Below are 19,509 nucleotides of genomic sequence, written 5' to 3'. Positions count from 1 at the left end.
AGAAGAAAAACTACTTCTAAGAATGAGCCTTCTTTAAATTTCAGGGATTCATATCAGATATAGCACTAATTAGCAGAGACAAGTCATTTGTGTAAGTATTTACATACACAAAAGCACGGACTCCTTCACACAAAAATACAGCACTCTTTCACACAAAATTACAGCTCCTATTGACATTTTTTCAATGAAATAAAGTTAAGGCAGATAAACAAATGTTTTCTTGCAATTTTGTTAGTGTCTTTTTGTATTCTAGCAAAGGACAAGGAAGCATTCCATCCTAAAAAGCATCTATTTTCAGGAGTGAATTTAGAAAATATTTCAGATGAATAGTTCTAAAGGTTGGGTCCTAATTTCTTAAACTCCAAATTCAGTGTTTTGGGGTCAGGTTTTATTGGTGTTTAATGATGCACATCAGATCATATAAGATATTTAAGTTTTTGCTTTGACAGCCAGAAGTATTTACAAGTGCATATTGTTCTTCTAACAGTTTTAATAAACCAGATATAAACCTTAACCTCCTCTTCTGATACTCTCCAAGTTACATGAATAAATAATCAGCAATAAGATCTTAGGTAATTTCCCTAGAGGGCTATTGCTGAAGCAGAAACCAACTTCATCTTCTTTGATGTCTATTAAAAGTCATAAATGGAAATCCCAGGTCACTCTTTGACAAATGCTCTTCCTCCTCCTGGCTTTCAATACAGTTAAATAGCCTAAACCTAAGCCAGAATATGAGCATTCACAGAAATCACCTCTGATATTCTCTCAGATTTAAAAAAAAAAAAGGCTTTACATTTAGCTTCCCACATGAATTTTCTAATGAAGAATTTACCTCCTACATCTGAACCAGCAAGCAAAGTAGGCTTTGCCAACCAGTTCCACACCCATATCTTATTCATCTTTGTACTCTCCCTCTTATAACAGTGTCTAGCACTTAGCTGGTGCTTGGCAATGCTTAGCTGACCTAAGAAAAGCACAGAAATGTGTTCAAGGTCTAACCTTCAAAAGCATTTCTTCGTGTTGGGGGTTATCAGAATCATAGGGTTCTCTGCGCAGTTTTTCCACGTCTGCGATAAGGTTTCTGTAGCCAACTATTTGCAGAAGGCAAGCCTGAAGAGAGATTCCCAACCTAAGGTGTTTAAAAACAGAAGAAACACACATGAGGAAAAACAAAACATACATTTTGGCATTAGTTCACTTGATGGGTGCACAATAGGACTTTCCATATTTATATAATATTGAGGAAATTGCTCATACGTGATGTATTTAATCAAAGCCCAGTTTCTCTTTTCTTTTTGTGGACATAGATCCATATTTAGTTTACTCAGAAAAATAAAGAATGCTACTTTTCCTGCATTGGTCTCACAACTACTTCTTACTTGAGTGGAGGAGGCATAGTTTCTTACTGAAGCTTCAAATGGGCAGTTGTAGAACTTGGCTAAAATTTGCCTTTTGTTCTGGCCTTTTCTTAAACCAAGTTGTAACAATATGGCTTAAAAAACAAGGGCTCTCTTTAATGCCAGTAACTTAAGTAAGATGTAGAAAATATAGGTGATAATGTGTGTGTGAAAGAGAGACCGCTCTCAGGGGCACAGTGGAAGGAAAATTTCAGAACAATAATATCGAAACAAATACAAGAAAACCTATGCTTGGGAGCATCCCTGACACATGAGGCAATGCCAAGAGAAAGAACTCACTACTTCATAAAATTTCTCATCACATTCTGAATGCTCTATTTGTCTGAATACTTTTTCCTATGTTGAAACAAAATTTGCTTTCCCTATTACCAAATAGTTCAAATTTTGTTCTCTGAGCAAATTTATTTCCAACTTCCTCTGCCATGACTACTTATTTTAAGATAGTGATTCTTTCTTCTAGTCTGATCTTCAGGCTTAAAAAAAAAAAAATCCTGGATTCTTTCAGTTCCCTCTCATAGGACATGGGTTTCTCATGTTTTACTCTCTCGCTTAGTCTTCTCTGAATGTCTTCTGTTTGGATAACAGTCCCCTTAAAACAGGTCATCAGAACAGAAACAGTATGGCAAGTGTGATACACAGAGGATCACTACTTCCTGTGACCTCAGTTTGTTTTTCTCCCCTACAACATAGCAGATAAAATAGGGTCTTTTCAATCACTCACATAACAACTTTATCAAGCAGGTGACTAAATAATCACCAAAATCCTTTTTTCATACAAGCTTCTGTCATGTAAATATTCTCCTGTACTTGTATGATGGCATTTTTAAATCTGAAGGTACTATTTCACATTTATGTGTTCCTGTTGTTTCTCTACAGCCATTCACTTTTGTGGCTTAAAGATACTTAAATGTTGGCAATTTCATATGATTCCACCCAGAGTTACTGTCCAATATGGTCCTACTCCCAATTCACACTAAATTTGAAGATTTTTGTTGTGGTGGTTATTATAATCATGACCATCTTTTTTTTTTTTTTTTTTTTTGAGGAGAAAATAAGATGTTTAGAGGTTAAGTCTAATGCTAGGAGTAATAGAGAATTACACATTTTAGGACTGTATACCTACTCCACATATTGAGCACAGGGTCAGATAGCCCAAATGCTAAACTTAAACTGAATATTCAATTAAATGGCAGTGATAATTATCTGTTACCATAGCACCAAAAAACCAAATGAGATACTTAAATTTAGGAAAAGAATAGAGTGGCTCTGGTTACCCAGGGAATCACTGTATGACTGAGAAGAGAGTTGATATTGAGGAAGAGAGCAAGAGAAATAAAACAAGACGCAACAAGAGGGACCAATTCCATTTTTTCCCCATTTTTACTGTAGTAATTTTTCAAGTGCATAAGCAGCACTTAAAAAATGTAATTAAAACAAAATGTGGTTAAAAATTATGGCAGCAGCCCAAGTGTCCATCAATAGGTGAATGGATAAAGATGTGATATCTATGTATGTCTGTATAGATGTATATAGATATATACACATATATACACACACATACAATGGAATTTTAGTCATAAAAAAAGAATGAAATCTTGTTTTTTATAACAATGTGGACGAATCTAGAGATTATTATGCTAAGTGAAGTAAGTCAGTCAGAGAAAGACAGATACCGTATGATTTCACTCACATGTGGACTCTAAGAAACAAAACAAACAAAAACAAAGGGGGAAAAAAAGAAACAAACCAAGACACAGACTTTCAACTACAGAGAAAACACTACTGGTCACCAGAAGGGAAATGAGTAGGGGAATGGGGGACACAGGTAATGGGGATGAAGGAGGGCCCATGCTGTGATGGGCACCAGGGAATGTGAGGAAGTGTTGAGTCAGTATATGGTGCATCCGAAACTAGTATAACATTGTATGGTAACTATGCTGGTTAACGGTAGTAATGGGTTGATAAATTATAAAATATTTCCCCTAGCCTTCTCTTTTTCCTGATTTTTTTTCCAGAAAATTATTTTCCTGATTTTTTCCCAGAAAATTATTTAATTTAAAAAAATTACATTTTGGGGGCGCCTGGGTGGCTCAGTGGGTTAAAGCCTCTGCCTTCGGCTCAGGTCATGATCCCAGGGTCCTGGGATCGAGCCCGCATCGGGCTCTCTGCTCAGCAGGGAGTCTGCTTCCTCCTCTCTCTCTGCCTGCCTCTCTGCCTTCTTGTGATCTCTGTCTGTCAAATAAATAAATAAAATCTTTAAAAAAAAATTACATTTTGTCATGTCAGTCTAGAAAACACTGACATCCATATTGAGATGTAAAAACACAGTCTACTGCCTATAAGGGTTTTTTCTGCCCTAAAGGAAATCAAAAGAATAGATGGCAAGGAAATGCTTCTGAATGAAACATAAAACTTTCATAGAAGAGACAAAAAAGATTTACTATTAAATCTAATCCAATCTCCAAATACAATTGTGAGTCTAATATATCCCTCATGCCCAACTACAGTCTTAAATTTTTGGCTCAACTTAATTTAAAATGAATTGCCTTATATCTTCCCAAAGAAATAAAGTATGTGTCAGAGGTTTCAAAAAGACATTTAATGTATAATTAAATCACCCTTAATGACTGAATAAGGAAAAGACAGCTAATTAGCTGAAGTGTCTGCAGAAGAATGCTATAGAGACCATGCAGAAATGGAGTTTTGTGATGAGCCCCAATTAGCTAGTACCCAGAATTCCTCCAAGAGACAGACCTATACAAAGTGCACTCTGAAGGGCCCTTCAACTACAGCTCCCTGTCTTTGGCAATTAAAAGCCTTTTTTCAGAGATAACTTGAAGTTCTCGCCTATGCACATTTAAAAGACAGTTTGATTGTTACCTACCTAAACTGTCTCTAAATACATCTGCCTACGGGATTTATTCTACCCAAAATCCTTAGCCCAAAATTTTACTGAAAAACTCCTGCACCCAATGGAAAATATAAAGCTAATTTTAAATGTCATGTACATTGCCAAATGAATTTTAATATTTCCAAGATGAGATGACTAAATTACAAAGTTCTGAAGTCTTCAAATAAAAACCATCTCTCCCTCCCACACATGCCAGTCTTCTTGACAAGCAAGTAGGAACAGTCTCCAAGATTATCTGCCTGTCATAAACTGAAGGGATATTTTTGAAGGAGCAGAATCAGCTTAGGCACATTTACAACGTGAACATTTACTGTTCGTGTAAAACAGACATCACACGGAGCAACTGTGGATAAATGGGCTCCCTCGATTTCATCTTCTGATATCAGGGCATCCATCAGATTTCTTACTGCAGCTCAGAAGCATAAACATAAATGATAACAACTAGAGAGTTGCTGCTTTTTACAAATATGAAAAAGGCACCTTTTTTTTAAAATCTTCACCTGAAAACCAAATACATTGCAGATGACTGTGACAGGGAGAGAGGGAGAGCACGCTAGTGAGCTCGGCATTATAGACACACTAAGTACATGCCGTGTGTTCTATGTTTACAACAGCATAAATGCATTCTTACTGTGGATTTATGTCAGGGTTAATTTTTTTCAGCTCCATGATGTCCTCTATAGTTTTCTCAATGGCGTCAGGGTGAACACTCACTGAAGTCTGCAGCAGCTGGAAGACACGTTTCAGTCAGTTCCCTTGTCAAGAGCATCAGTGGCTTGAGTGGGGTCTTAGATGGGGCTTCGAGTATTCGCTTAGAGCTTCTAAATGAGACTAAATTAGAACTAAACTAAAAACAAAAATTGGTTTCATATTTGAATTCTAGTAAATTAGACATTTTCACAATAGGGGAGGTAGTGCAGTTTTCCTGATTAAGGTAATTAACGTAAAACAGAAATACATAAGTTTGTTTTTTTTTTTTAACTGTTTTCATCTTTTTCAAGCTATTTATATTGAAATATTATTTTATTTTTCTTATCCGATATACATGGTTTCTTTGTTAATGGGCAGTATGCCTATGACTAAGTGAAGTACATGGAGGATATAGTCTTAAGGTTGCCAAAATTATAATATTCAAGAATCTTGAAAAAAGACCCCAGATTTTCTCTCTCATATGGATGCTTAACTGTTAAACGAGCTAGTGCAGTAGCTTCTCTGATTTTCTTGGGAGATCTTGAGTATAAAGTTCAACGATTTAGATATTAAAGAAATGCCAGAGAGTTAACATTGCTCTTAGTTTCAAGGACTATTCATTCTGTGATTTGGAAAGTATATTAAAAAGGATTAATTTGGGACGCCTGGGTGGCTCAGTTGGTTAAGCAGCTGCCTTCGGCTCAGGTCATGATCCCAGCGTCCTGGGATCGAGTCCCACATCGGGCTCCTTGCTCCGCAGGGAGCCTGCTTCTCCCTCTGCCTCTGCCTTCCACTCTGTCTGCCTGTGCTCACTCTCACTCTCTCTCTCTCTCTGACAAATAAATAAATAAAATCTTTTAAAAAAAAGGATTAATTCAACAACAAAGTCATAAGTGCATCATAAATCTGCCTAGAAATTCACATACAGTAGCTGCTCTCATGTCAAAAGTAGAGTGAATTGCGATGGGCAAACCACTCTTTCTTCTCAGCTTGCACAGCCATTGGTATATTTTTCTTCCTTAAAATGTTCATTTTTTGACATTGGAGATAAGCCTCCAAGTGAAAAGTTGCTGTAAAATACAGAAATAATTTTACTTACTTTACTTTTTGAATCCCTCAGTGATGTTTCTGTAAAATTAAGAACAATTTAAAAAAGTCATTCAAAAATTTTCCTCTACAAGTGGTTTAAAATTATTATATACAGATAGAACACACTATGCCAACAAACCCACCAAACTTAAATTTTGCTTACTTCTTTGTTTTTATGCTTACCGATTTTCATGGTTCTGGAAGCCCCAGGCTTGGTATTGTAACAGATCCGTTGCAATTCACATCTTCCAGTCAGCTTCCTCATTACAAATTTTAGGCAGCGCCACAAAAATTTACAGTAAAAATACAGGCACACCTGGAACAACATTCTGTCAAAGACAAAAGACAGCACCCTTCCACTAGAAGTCTGGAAGAGAACAGAAAGCAGCCACCACCAGCAGGAAAAGCCCACAAGAAAATCAACCATTAGACTTCTGGATTTACAAGCATATTTCATTTTTCTAATCCCATGTTATTTTATTTGGTGAATCTATAAAACCCATTATTGGGAGGGAAGCCCAAGGTCTGTGAAGGTGCACCACCGCTGCCAGCAACTCTGGAATGCTCTGTTCTAGTATATTTGATATTCCAAAAACTGAGGTCATGTGAGGCTCAGCTAAGAATCCTTTCTTTTCGTACTTTTGCCTAAAAACATTTTAAAAATAAATTAGTACCTTGAAGACAGTATCCTTGTATTTTAGATGTTGCCTGTCCCTTAGTCTTGGGGAAGAACGTGCTGTGGCCGCTCTCGTCTTCTGCCTCTGTAGACAGCCTCTCAGCTAGCCTTGGTCCATTTCCAGGCCCTCCTTAGTGCTTTGCAGGGGAGTGGGGGCACTATTTTTATTCTTCCCTTGCTCTCATTCTTTCCCTCCTTCTCTCTGCCGGCCTTTAGGCACTGTTGTCCCCCTAGAGGACTTGCTTGTGTAGCAGTCTTCTCTGATGCCCAGTCCCTCCACTTCTTGGACTTGCCAGAAGACCTCTTCATCAGTTCATTGAACAAATGGATTGACCTTTAGTTTTCCAACATTCCCTGATTTAACCTTCCCCAAACTGCACCTCTTGACAAGTTTGTTCTTGGCTCCTGCTAACAAAGTTTTTTTTTTTGTAGCACCCTCTATCTCACTCCAGTAATTCAACAAACTATGAAATGTATAGTCGCCAGTCATGTACTTACAACATCTTTGGCACTGACTTTTATTTTTAATATGTGAGTGTCTTCTACTTCACAGTACTGCTTAGAGTCTCAGAATGACTCAGGCTACACCAGTAAAGAGGACTTCTCATCTAGGAACTTATATTCAACCCATCTTCTATTCCTACTATGGATTCCTAAGAGGCAGAATTCTTTATATAACCTCTTATTGGTGTCATTTCTAAAAGAGGTTTCTTTTTCACCAATATTCACTAATTCCCTCCAACTCTAACATAAGGTGATCCAGGGTCACTCAGATTAATGAGAGTAGTTAACTAATAGCCTTAATCATGTGATCCATCTATGAATATGAACCAACACTTGGATTGTGTTCCTTTGCTTAATTGCTCTGGCCCTAATATCTTGGACAGCCTGTGTTAAAAATAAAAATTCTAATAGGCTTATTTGTACAAGGGCATGGGATCTATATCATATAAATGCAAAGGGAATGGAGGAAACAGTAAGTAACCAAACTGCTACACTAAGATAACAGAATGGAATCCTTTGTAGGCAACAAAATTATGTTCTAGAAGATCTAATAATATGAGAAAATGTCATAATATGCTTAACAAATATAAAAAAATTAGAAAGAAACACATATGAAATGATCTCTTTTTTCTTAAAAAAAAAAAAAAATCTAATGGCAGGGCACCTGGGTGGCTCAGTTGGTTTAATATCTGACTCTTGAATTCAGCTCCGGTCATAATCTCAGGGTCTTGAGAATGAGCCCTGTGCCAGGCTCCGTGCTGGACATGGGGTCTGCTTAAGATTCTCTCTCCCTCTCCCTCTGTCCCTCCCCACCTCTCTCTCGAAAGAAAAAAAAAATTGTGAGGTATGAACAAGGAGAAAAAGATGCAGGATATGCAACAAAAATGTTAATAGTGGTATTTCTAGGTAGAAGAATTATGAGCAATTTTAATTTTCATTTTTGGCTAAGTGTATTTTCCTTTTTGTATAATAAGTACATTTTATTTTATTTAAGAAAAAAGGTTATAACAATTAAAATGTATAAAATGATCACCAAAAGCCATTACAAAAGTGCATATAAAATATCTATATGAAGTCAGATTCTGCTGAAAGACAAAAAATGGATTTACTATCTCATAAAGTCTGATATTCAACTATTTTAGTCAAATACATCCTAAAATGTATTAGGAGGTTATCAGGTTCCTCCCCCCCCCCAAAAGGTAACCTAAAAATAAATTTGGAGGAACACTTTTTTAAAAAAGATTTTATTTATTTGAGAGAGTGAATGTGTGCACAAGTAGGGAGAGGGGCAGAGGGAGAAGCAGTCACCCGCTGAGCCAGGAGCCCAATGTGGGACTTGATCCCAGGAGGACTTGATCCCAGAACCCTGGGTTCATGACCTCAGTTGAGGGCAGACTCTTAAGCAGCTGAGCCACCCAGGGGCCCCAGAAGAACATTTTAATTAGATGAGTGAGAAATTTTACTAAACTTCAACTTTCTCTCTTGGAAAAAATTTTGTTTTTCCATCTAGTAGATAGCTGTGCCAGAAGAAAAGATTGAGCAGTATCTTTGTTAACTGGTCACCAGCCAAGTGGAAATGATATTACAGGTTAGCTTTATGCCTGTTACTAAGTTGAGGGTAAAAGCTTTCCATGATCTGTCCTTATGGTGCCTGTGTCGTTTGCTTAGCACAGGGGCCACCTCTGCAGACGAAGCCTCTTCAGTTCATGTTTCAGGACTCTCAGGACAATCAGGTTCTTGTAGTACCAAATCTTCCTAGACTGAAGGGTTCTGATTATTGTTTAAGGAGTATCTTTGTATTTACTCTACTTAAGTACAAACCATCAGACCATTTTACAGCTTAAATTAAACTAGAAACTTTTCCCTCATGCAGCTTCTCCATCAGGTAGATCCATACAAAGATGTGGCTTGAGGCCTAGAAGTATCCTCCTAGGGCCAGGAGATGTCCAGGTGTACCGTGGCTTCTAGCCCATCTATAATTTCTCCCACTGGCCTCTTTGCACATGAGAAGAAAATGCCTGGGGAGCTGTTTTACATTAAGACAGCCTTACATAAAAGGAGAGAAAAGACATCAAGTTCTGTTTGCTTTTCTCTTTTCTTTTTTTCCACTTCCCTGAGGATGTTCCTGTTGTCAAAGACAGAGAGACCTAGTGGAAATGTACAGTGAGGGGTTCGAGATGCTGCATCATCCCTCTGGGCTCATCTCTGAAGTGTACGGCATCCCTCTCACACTGTCACAGAAACACTGCCACAAACTGTGCCCAGGAAATGCCCATTCACTTGCAGAGTGACATTTATATACTGCTTCTTTATTCTGTAATTTCTGGGTCAGTTGTCCTGATAATATTAATTATTAAGAATATTATTTTATTATTTTTCCTAATGGGCCAAAATACCCACAAATATTTCATTAAAATGCCAGCTCGCTATGCTAGGCACTATGTTTTCTTGCTTTGCTGGGTACTTTGTGTGTTTTTTTCAAGCCAGAGCATCAGATCAAACAATGTTTTGACAGATATAATTTATTTTTGCATTTAGATCATAAATCTAAGGCATGGTCAGAGGTGGAAACACCAGTGTTGCCCTTTACTTTGGAAACCTTGTTTTGATGACAGTGACAATATCCAACTTGCTTTCTCATGAAAGGGCCAGATCAGCAAAGCCTCCTTATGAGCGGCTCAGGATGGCTGTTCTTTACCATAAAGTGTTGCCAGGGGCTAACTTTTTAAGTTTTTGAATGTGTTTAAGTCCCTAAGTTGTAAAGTTTATGAAAAAAAAGTTGAAGGTCCAGAGGAGAATAAACATGATTAAATGTTTTGGGAGAAATTTGGGAGAATATTTTGTCATGTTTACCCTGAAAAGGAAGAAATTAAGAAAATGGACCATGAAATGTTCTTAAGTTGATTAGTGGTTGGTTTGGGAGGAAGGAAGGAAGGAAGGAAGGAAAGAAGGTCCTCTTCTTAGAGTAAGAATTATAGCCATACCCTCTTTACCATCTGAATTCTATTAAGGGGTTTTATAATTCTGCTTGGTCTGTCTTCCTGGTATAAATCACCAAAACGAGAGGCTTACTTTTAATTAGGGGAATCTTTTGCTTTTTTCATTTATAACATTAGACTTATTTTCTTAGTTCTGATGGAAGATTCTCAACTCATTACTGAAAAGATCTACATTTGGTAGGAACAACAGTAACATTCTCAAGAGTACTAGGAGAAAATACTGATCACTATCCCATGTTTAATAATTCCATGCATAGACAGCAATTTTTGTTTGTTTCTCTTTCTTTTTTTTAATCACAGTATTTTGATAGTGTTCCAGAAGGACTTATTGTGGCTTCCTAACACAATGCCTTGCACAAGCACTGAGAGAAACTGATTTAATAATTAGAACTACTTATGCATGTTTTATTTCCAACATTTTCTATTACAACTGTTTATTAATATGCTGCTGAGTAAGGTTTATGGTAGAGTTCATAGCAGTGTTTTTCCACAAGGCAGTTATGATCACTTCTATTATTTAACATTCATTCTCTGGCTTGAACCAGAATAGCCATCCAGTGTTAATTATTCAAAATGGATCATATCTCTAACACCAAATAAAAGCGAGCTCCTGTCTTGTGGTGCTTTGTTAGAAGAATCCACACAGCAGGGATGGGGCCTCTGAAATGGGAGAATCACCCAGAACCATGCAGCCCCCTGCCTGCGGGGTGGGGGTGGGGTACCTGTAGTGCAACACTACTCCAGCATCTTAAATTTGTTACTGACGTCTTCGTTTGGAATAATAAGAGAAAAGTGGCTTATTTTGAACAGTTTCAGTGAGTTTGCTAATGAAACTTAATTCTTGCTTGAAGAAAGCCTGTAATAAATAAGAAGTACACTACTGGTGAGGAAGGATACATACAAAATAATCACAGTTCTTGGTTCAAACTACAGTTTCCTCAATGAAACATTTTCCATCTAAGTGGCCATAAAGAACAAATATTTTAATATTGTGGTTTCCAGCATTTCATGCATTTTCTGAAATGATATTTTTAAAAATTTAGTTGTTCTATTGGGAGTTCCTAATTAGGGGCACTGGAAATCAGTTGGGAATTAACTTCATTAGGGGTTTGGCCTTGTAAATGGGCCCCTGTGTAGAATGAGCTAGCTACTACTAAGATAGGCTGGACAGGACCTGATGCATAAACTGATACTATGATATCACAAAGAACCATTTGTGGGCCTCTGGAAGGACAAGAGTGTTTCCCCCACCGAGCCACGGTGAGGCCCTGCCCTGTGCCCTGGGCATGAAGATCGCACTGCCTTTGAAAAGTAGTGATATAAATTTATCATGGATTGACACCATTCCACATTCGATTGCTGGAACAAAGGGCACTGTTTTTACATTCTAGGGAAATTTTATCTGAGGACTTAGAGAGCAGTAGCTGACAGAGGGATAACTAAAACAATAAATAAATTTATGGTTTATCCTTTTCAAAGGAAAGGAGGCACAGGCTTATTTTGATTTATTGATGATTCCCTACTCTACTAAAAAATGATGCTTAAATACATACATTTTACCAGATTTATTTTTTAAAATTCAGATTTTTTGTTTTACTAGTTGGAGAATATTTTCATTGATTTATTTATAAGGGAATCAGCAAACACATTTTACTTTGACATTTGAAAAGTATTTTTAAAAAAGAAACAAAAAAAGAAGTATTTAAACATAATCTTAAATATAAAGTTTTATTGTAAATACAAATATTTTTAAAAGAACCCAAATTAACCAAATCTATAAATAAAGTCATAATCCACAGTGGGCCTCAAAATCTTCTAGAGGGCATATAAGGAGTGGGCCTGTTACTGTTAGAGATTCATTTCATGGAGAATGTTCTCAGTATTATGAATATTTTAATTTCTGTTGAGTAAAAGACCTGGAGTAGCTGAAGGAAGGAGATTTGAAATGAATTGGGGAGAAAAATGAAAAGTGATCATTGACATGTAATTTACTTATTCCTTCACTAAACTGAATGAGTACAAAATGAGAAGCTGTGTAGTACAGAATGGGGTGGGGGTTATGGCAGAGGGAAGAGGTAGATCAGAGCCAAAAACTTAGTGTCACTGCAAATCCCATGCCACCCTTGTCCACAGAGAACTTAGAGTCTAGTAAAAAAAAATTACGGTAAAAACAAAAACAGTGCGGTAATTCTATAAAAGAAATGGCCCAGAGTGTTAGAGAGACAGAGGAGAGAAAGTACCTTCCTCTGAGATTGGACAGGAAAGCCAGCCTCTGCCACCTGATTCTCTTAACAAGGAGACAGAAACAACAAGGAAAATCAGCATGCCTTCCTCCCTTCATACAATAGTTCAGTGAATGAAATTCAAGCCAATACTTATTGAGGGTCCCTGGCTTTCATTTATCCTGCTCATGCTCTGGAGGAAGAGCTTCCTGAACAGTGAAGTGGCTGGAAAGTCGGCCTTGAAAAGCTGAGGGAAAGCAAAGGGGCGGGAGGCCAGCTGCCGACAGTGGCGCTCTAACAGAGCTAGATGGTGAGGCCAACCACAGGAAAGTGCCCAGGAAACTTTTCAGGTTAACATATTTCAACAAGGATACGGAAACAGTTTGTTGTGGTTTTCTTTTAATGCAGGGAACAAAATAATTTAAAATATATGTAACAAAATAATTTAAAATATATGTATGTGTAGATATACACAGGTGTTCATGTGTGCACGTGCATGTATATAAGTACACATGTGATCTACATGCATGCATGTGTGTGTGTATCCTAAGAAAGAGAAAACTCTGGTAAAAGTACCAGTCTCCAGGGAGAGAGGTATTTGGATGCTCAGGCCCTAAACCTTCCTCCTTTCAGGACTCTGCTTCTCTATCTCCTAAGCTCAGTCATCATCTCTCAAGCAGTGTTAAGCAAATTCTGGAACAACTACATGCATGACTCTACACATCATCTGCCCTTTTAAAGCAGTGGATGGGGCACCTGGGTGGCTCAGTAGGTTGGGCAACTGCCTTCGGCTTGGGTCGTAATCCTGGAGTCCCGGGATTGAGTCCCGCATTGGGCTCCCTGCTGAGCAGGGAGTCTGCTTCTTTCGCTGACCTCTCTCCTCTCATGCTCTCTCTCTCAAATAAATTTTAAAAAAAAATCTTTAAAAGCAGTGGACGTTGGTTGGTGCTGAGTGGAAATACTGCCTGATTAAATAGGGCAGTGTCTGGAAGCCTGACTTCCATTCTGGCCAGTTGCCACCATGAGCTGTGTGACTTTGGACAAGCTACTTTGCTTCTCTGGGTCTCTGCCCTCTTATTCGTCAGGTGAAGGGAATGGACTAGCTTTCTGGCTCTAAGAGAAAACTAGACACAAGGAAGGCAAAATGAGTTTTCATCAGACTCTCCCTTCTCTTCAGGTCCCACTGTAGGTCTGGCTGAAAAGGTTACCATGCTCCTGGGCTGTGTTACGCTGGGCCTGCAAAGATCTCTGAGAACTGCACCGAGTTTATCTTTGCCACTTCTCTTTCACTCACCCTAAAAAAGGTCTACAGCCAATAAACCTGGACCAGCTGCTGCTTATGGCAGCTGGTCACGCTTTCCCAGGCTGTGTTCCTTCCCAGCTGCTTCTCCACTCCCCCAGCCTCTGACTTGAGTCCTCCCTCGCCTCAGCCCCACCTCAGCGAAGCCTTCCCTGAAAACTAGACACAAAATACCAATGGCATGTCGTGAGCACATTGCCGCTTACGCCAGAGTTTTCTAGGCGTGGGCCTCACCTCTGGAGCAAGTAGTAGGTTTGCAGCAGAGGTCCCCTCATATTCGCTGTTGTGTCACCCAGCACCTCACAACAGGCACAGAGTGAGGACGTAAGCTGGTGCAGAAACGATGAGAGAAAGCTCTGGAAGTCAGACAGGCCTGCCTTCAAATATCTGCGCCCCTGATGAGTTATGTAACTTTGCTAAGTCCTCTTGCCTTGCTCTGCACAAAGGGATAGTAATCCCTACTTTGTTACAATTGTTATAAAGAGAAAATAAAAATTTAAAATGTGGATACTTCTGGAATTATTAGCGATAAGTGCCTACTAAATGAAATCGGTGGACTGAGATATTGAGTTGAACGACTTAAAAAAACACTTTACAGATATTTTTGCTAATTGGAAGCTTTTATTTACCTAATGATAACAGTAAAATACTCTCCCCCCTTTCATTGCCTTATAGCCAGGAACTGGTTATAACTTTGTTCTATTTCTCAAAATTTCTCCCATGGAGGTGTGAGGGTGACAGATGCTTCCCTTCACTTTCTTCTGCCAGAGGAGGAAGGTACGCAGTGAAGTCTATGGCCAAGAAAGTGAGATCCCGAGGCTGGCATAGTTGAAAGCAATTGTTTACATGGGAGTGACTTAGAAGATTCCTTTTGTTAGAAAATTTCATAATGTTCTGATAACTGTAAAAAATATAGTTTCAATAAAAAAAATCCTAGCATGGGAAAAGATCTTGGTACAAGTTTTAAGCCATCCCTATTATATACATCAACTTAATTAAAATTAATGAGATATATAAACTAAACCCTAAGCCTCAGTTCTATGTGGGGCTCAAGAAGTGCTCTCTCCTTTTCTGGTCATGTATATAAATACACTTTCTTCTGCATTTTATCTTTGTATTCCCTTCATGCAGACCATGGCTAAAGTCACTAGATGACTATAGGCTACTTATACAGTATCCTGTATCTACTCTTAATTGCAAATATACCCTTCAGCTTGGTGTATTAATCCTGTGACATTTATTTCTAATATTTCATGTAATTTTTTAATCAAATATTTTCTCCACTCTGCTATGCTCTGAACAGCTATGCCATTAATACACTGATGTCAGTTACACTGATGGCAGAAGTGAGCTAGAAAGAGCAGAGTGTGGGTATCCTGTCACTTAACTAGGGATTAAAATCCATTCTTTCCCCCAACCTGGTTTAAGATTAACCTCGTTTCTTCTGGAGCTGTAAATGAAGCATTTCATTCTAGAGCAACTCAGAGGCTGACAGATTAATGACTCTGTGGGCTTTTAAATAGTACTGAATTCTTCTCAGAATCAACTCCTTATTCTGCATAATGTATTTGCTGAGCTCAGGAATAAACACCTAATTTTTTCAGGCTGTGTTTACATAACCTCCTCTTTGGTTGAAATGAAAAGATTGCTGAAATTGTCCCACATCTGTTCAAAGGGACTACAGGGGGCGAAAAAAGGCAATTTAAATGACCCGATAGAGCTTGTAATTCAGGGTAATTCTCTTTGCCCTCTTATCCTTCCGATTTCATAAACACCAACGTATACTGAATATATACTCATAATGTATATATAAAAAGCACATAATGTATATATAATAAAAAGCATTAAAAACACCAACATATAATGACTATACATACATTATAATTTAATAAAAAAGCATTAAAAACACAAACTAGGGCCAAAGCAATAGTCAACTTGGGACAGTGATTGAGTTTCCTTTTATTATTTCAAAACCAGTGGTCAATGAAAATCCTCATTTTCTTTCTTTCTTTTTTTTTTTTTTTTTTAAGATTTTATTTATTTATTTGACAGAGAGAGAGATCACAAATAGGCAGAGAGACAGACAGAGAGAGAGATGAGGAGAAGCAGGCTCCCTGCTGAGCAGAGAGCCCAATGCGGGACTCGATCCCAGGCCCCTGGGATCATGACCTGAGCCGAAGGCAGAGGCTTAACCCACTGAGCCACCCAGGTGCCCCCCTCATTTTCTTTCTTGATATGTAATCTGCTACCCTATCTTCTGTTTCATATTTAAATGATTGATGTCAAATAATATTTATAAAATATATGTCTTGAGTTGGAAGAGAAGGATTTGTATCAGAACATGGAACTGACTGGGATGTGCTAGTTCTGTTCTTGGTGCTGGCATTTGGGAAGTCACAGCAGGTTTTTACCAGATTGGCTCTTAGTCTCAAGTACAAATTAATTACAAAAATCTTCTCATCCCTACTAGACATAGTGTTGTAGCTATTCAGCTTAGTAGAAGACTAACAGAAACAAATGCTACTATTTCTCCTAAAATGGCTGGTTGTGAGGCTGCTCAAGTTTTTCTAAATGAAGACTTTGAAGAGGAAACCCAGTAATAAGAATCTTGCCCCAGACTTTACCACTAGCATCTCCCCCTTTTCGAAAGGAGACCCTGACCTCTAAGTTTCACCTAACACTAAAACCTTCTGCAACTAAAAGACACCATGTTTACATTCAGGAGGGATTAAAAAATACCAATTTTTCATGAACGTGTGAGTAAATCGATGGGTTAATTACCATGGCAACCACAATCATGTCAGATCAGTATTTTGCTGGCAGATGTCCTAGTGATTTTTCAAATATTGTCCTTTTACACAGCTAAGACAAACAGGCTGAGAAATATTCTGTACAATAAAAAAAGCTAATTCCTGTAAATGGTTTAACAGTGACCTCCTAAGAACTTTCTGTAATTCTAAAACCAGTAGCCCCATCAAAACACAGTGATTCCCCCACAAACTGATCTAGGTGTTCCACACACAGTGATGCAACCAACATCAGTGAGGAAAAGAAAATCTTAAATGGCCGCCACTAAAAGAATGAAATCACTTCCTAAAAGAAGTGAGCTGACTAATTATTTGCTTAGAGAAAACAGCCACAGCAAGGGGCAAGAATATGTAATAAAGGTAGGCTATCCTGAGAAAAAGAAACTCAATATTCTGGAAAGTATGTTATTATTTTCTAACTTTTGGGACCAGAATAACTCTCTTTTATAATATTTTAATATGTAAAATTTCTCTGGGAATTTCATTAATAGATTGTGAATGGCCATCAAATACCCTTAAAATTAATTATAATTATAATTTCAGTCAGATGGCTTTCAGAACAATACAATATCACCATAGAATACACCAGCATATATGTTACTCTACACAGCACAATCTTTTATTTATTTATTTATTTATTTATTTATTTGACAGACAGAGATCACAAGTAGGCAGAGAGGCAGGCAGAGAAAGAGGAGGAAGCAGGCTCCCTGCTGAGCAGAGAGCCCAATGCGGGCCTCTATCCCAGGACCCTGGAATCATGACCTGAGCTGAAGGCAGAGGCTTTAACCCACTGAGCCACCCAGGCACCCTACACAGCACAATCTTGAGGGAACCAACAATTTATGCAGACTTCAGAGGCATCAAGGAGGCAGGAAGAGCAAAAGCTTAGAATATGAATATGTGTGTGTGTGTGTGTGTGTGAAATATATACATTTTTACCACAAATGCATAAAATATATACATTTTTTTTTACCAAAAAGGAATGTTTGAAAATGCCCATATGAATGGCCAGCCAACCAAAATCTAAATTAAAGAATATTTAAAATTACTTTTTCCAGGAAAATGATTCCACACAAATTATACTGATTCCTTGACTACTTCGCTGATTCCTTAAACCTTGACCTTAAGGCTTTAGAAGACACATGGCATCCAGGTTGCCCAAAGTACACCTACCCCATGCTTTCGTGCCTGTGCTCTTTATGATCTCTGGTAATCTCCTACTGTAAGTGCTCTCTTAACATCAGTATTCAGATAGGGCAGCAGAGGAAACTTGTGACCAAATTATTCCTAGCCAAAATACAGTGCTATTTTATGCAATTCTAAGAGATCTGGTTATAGGATTACAAATAGTGAACAGAACTATTTTTCTAACTCAGAAGGAAGTTTCTCCATTTTAGAGGGCTCAACCAGGGAACCATAAGTACTTACCTCAGGAAGTGCTTCATTGTGCCTGTTTTGATTATCTAGGTGTTGTCCAAACTATCCTCAAGTAATTGCTTCCAAATTTGCCTTTGTCAGAGTAAGTGTAAGCTGTGGAAAGAAATTTAATATATTTACTATTAATAGGGCTAGGCATCCCAAACCCAAGATGACTGCTTACCTTAGTAAGCAGATAACATGCTCTGCACCCAGAACATGATCAGCTGGACTGCTCACATAGCACTGCAGTCCAGTGGATGGAGATTACAGCCAAAGGCTTTCACTTTATCATTGCATAATTAGTCTCTCATTGTCAGTCCCTTGCTGGAGAAAGAATTCATTTCATAAGCAATCTCTTTAGTAGTAAGGGTTTTCTCTGTTTTGCTTATTATTCCTATATTTTGAAGAATAGTATTTTTAAGAAAAATAGTAATGAAGAATCATGAAATTAACTATCCTAATTTCTAGATATCTGGTGGTCTTAAATCTGGCAGCCTCAACTTTTCAGAAGTACAACTCAAAAATAACTAAAAGCAACTGGTAATGTCTTTAAGCTAAAAATTAGATGTGAGGGACGCCTGGGTGGCTCAGTTCATTGAGCAGCTGCCTTCGGCTCAGGTCAAGATCCCAGCGTCCTGGGATCGAGTCCCACATCGGGCTCCTTGTTCTGTTGGGACCCTGTTTCTCCCTCTGCCACTCTGTCTGCCTGTGCTCGCTTCCCCTCTCTCTCTCTCTCTGACAAATAAATAAATAAAATCTTAAAAAAAAATTAGATGTGAAAGAGCCAAGTACTCCAAATGTATGAATGTTATGTCCCCAACCCCCTCCCCTTTTGGCACTTTGAACAAAACAGTAACATTTTCTATTTGCCTAGCACTTTCCAGTTTATAGTTGGCTTTTGCAAAGTCTATGGGCTATTGGTCTTCTTCCTCCTGACACGGAGGTTGCCAGAAGCTGCCTACAAAGCAGCAGGTTGGGACAAGATGGAAAGCTACAAACTAGAGAAAAGAGAGTGACTGGAGGTGACTGAGAGATGGAACCCCAGTATGTAGGAGTGATGAGAGGAGCTGAGGGTGCAGACACATGGCTCCGGGTACAGACACCACTACCAACCAGCACAGCCCACCAGGGGGGCAGCTCAGCCCACATAAAGGCCAGGTTTTTCCTTTAATAAATATGCTTCTGTAACTGTTCCACGAATGCTTGAAAAAGAGTATCTATACCTCAAGATTGTGGTTGCTTCTGGGAGGCAAGGAAGGGGTCAGGACTGGGGAAAAGGCCTTTGGGGAAAATTGGCCTTCGACTTCATGTTTTTACTTTTTACATATATCTGAAGCAAAACAAAGGGAAAAAACATCTGCTTATTTTGGGTGGTGGGAAGATATATTAGTCTTTGTGCTTTTGTGGCTTTTAAAAATGAATCATGTTTTGTATTAAAAAAGTGTTGGTACCTACCCAGAGCCCAGACTGT

At 38.3% G+C, this 19,509-nt stretch overlaps 1 protein-coding gene across 4 annotated transcripts in view; it reads right to left on the bottom strand.

The window, feature by feature from the left end:
* Positions 1–19,509, bottom strand: part of ELMOD1 (ELMO domain containing 1) — a 62,684-nt gene that overhangs the window by 22,216 nt on the left and 20,959 nt on the right. For 2 of the 4 annotated variants that reach the window (XM_032359022.1, XM_032359025.1), the window contains exons 2-6: positions 18,048–18,149; positions 6,292–6,437; positions 6,119–6,147; positions 4,961–5,058; positions 1,000–1,129 (exon numbers count right to left, since the gene is read on the bottom strand). In XM_032359022.1, the coding sequence (XP_032214913.1) occupies positions 1,000–1,129; positions 4,961–5,058; positions 6,119–6,147; positions 6,292–6,437; positions 18,048–18,064 (420 nt within the window). In that variant the 5' untranslated portion in view covers positions 18,065–18,149. Of the gene's footprint in view, positions 1–999; positions 1,130–4,960; positions 5,059–6,118; positions 6,148–6,291; positions 6,476–11,009; positions 11,144–18,047; positions 18,150–19,509 lie in introns of those variants that run through there. The other 2 variants (XM_032359023.1, XM_032359024.1) reach the window with 2 other exon arrangements.

The sequence above is a fragment of the Mustela erminea genome, chromosome 9, assembly GCF_009829155.1.
Source record: "Mustela erminea isolate mMusErm1 chromosome 9, mMusErm1.Pri, whole genome shotgun sequence".
NCBI lineage: Eukaryota > Metazoa > Chordata > Mammalia > Carnivora > Mustelidae > Mustela > Mustela erminea.
This window is presented reverse-complemented; position numbering and strand designations above follow the sequence as displayed.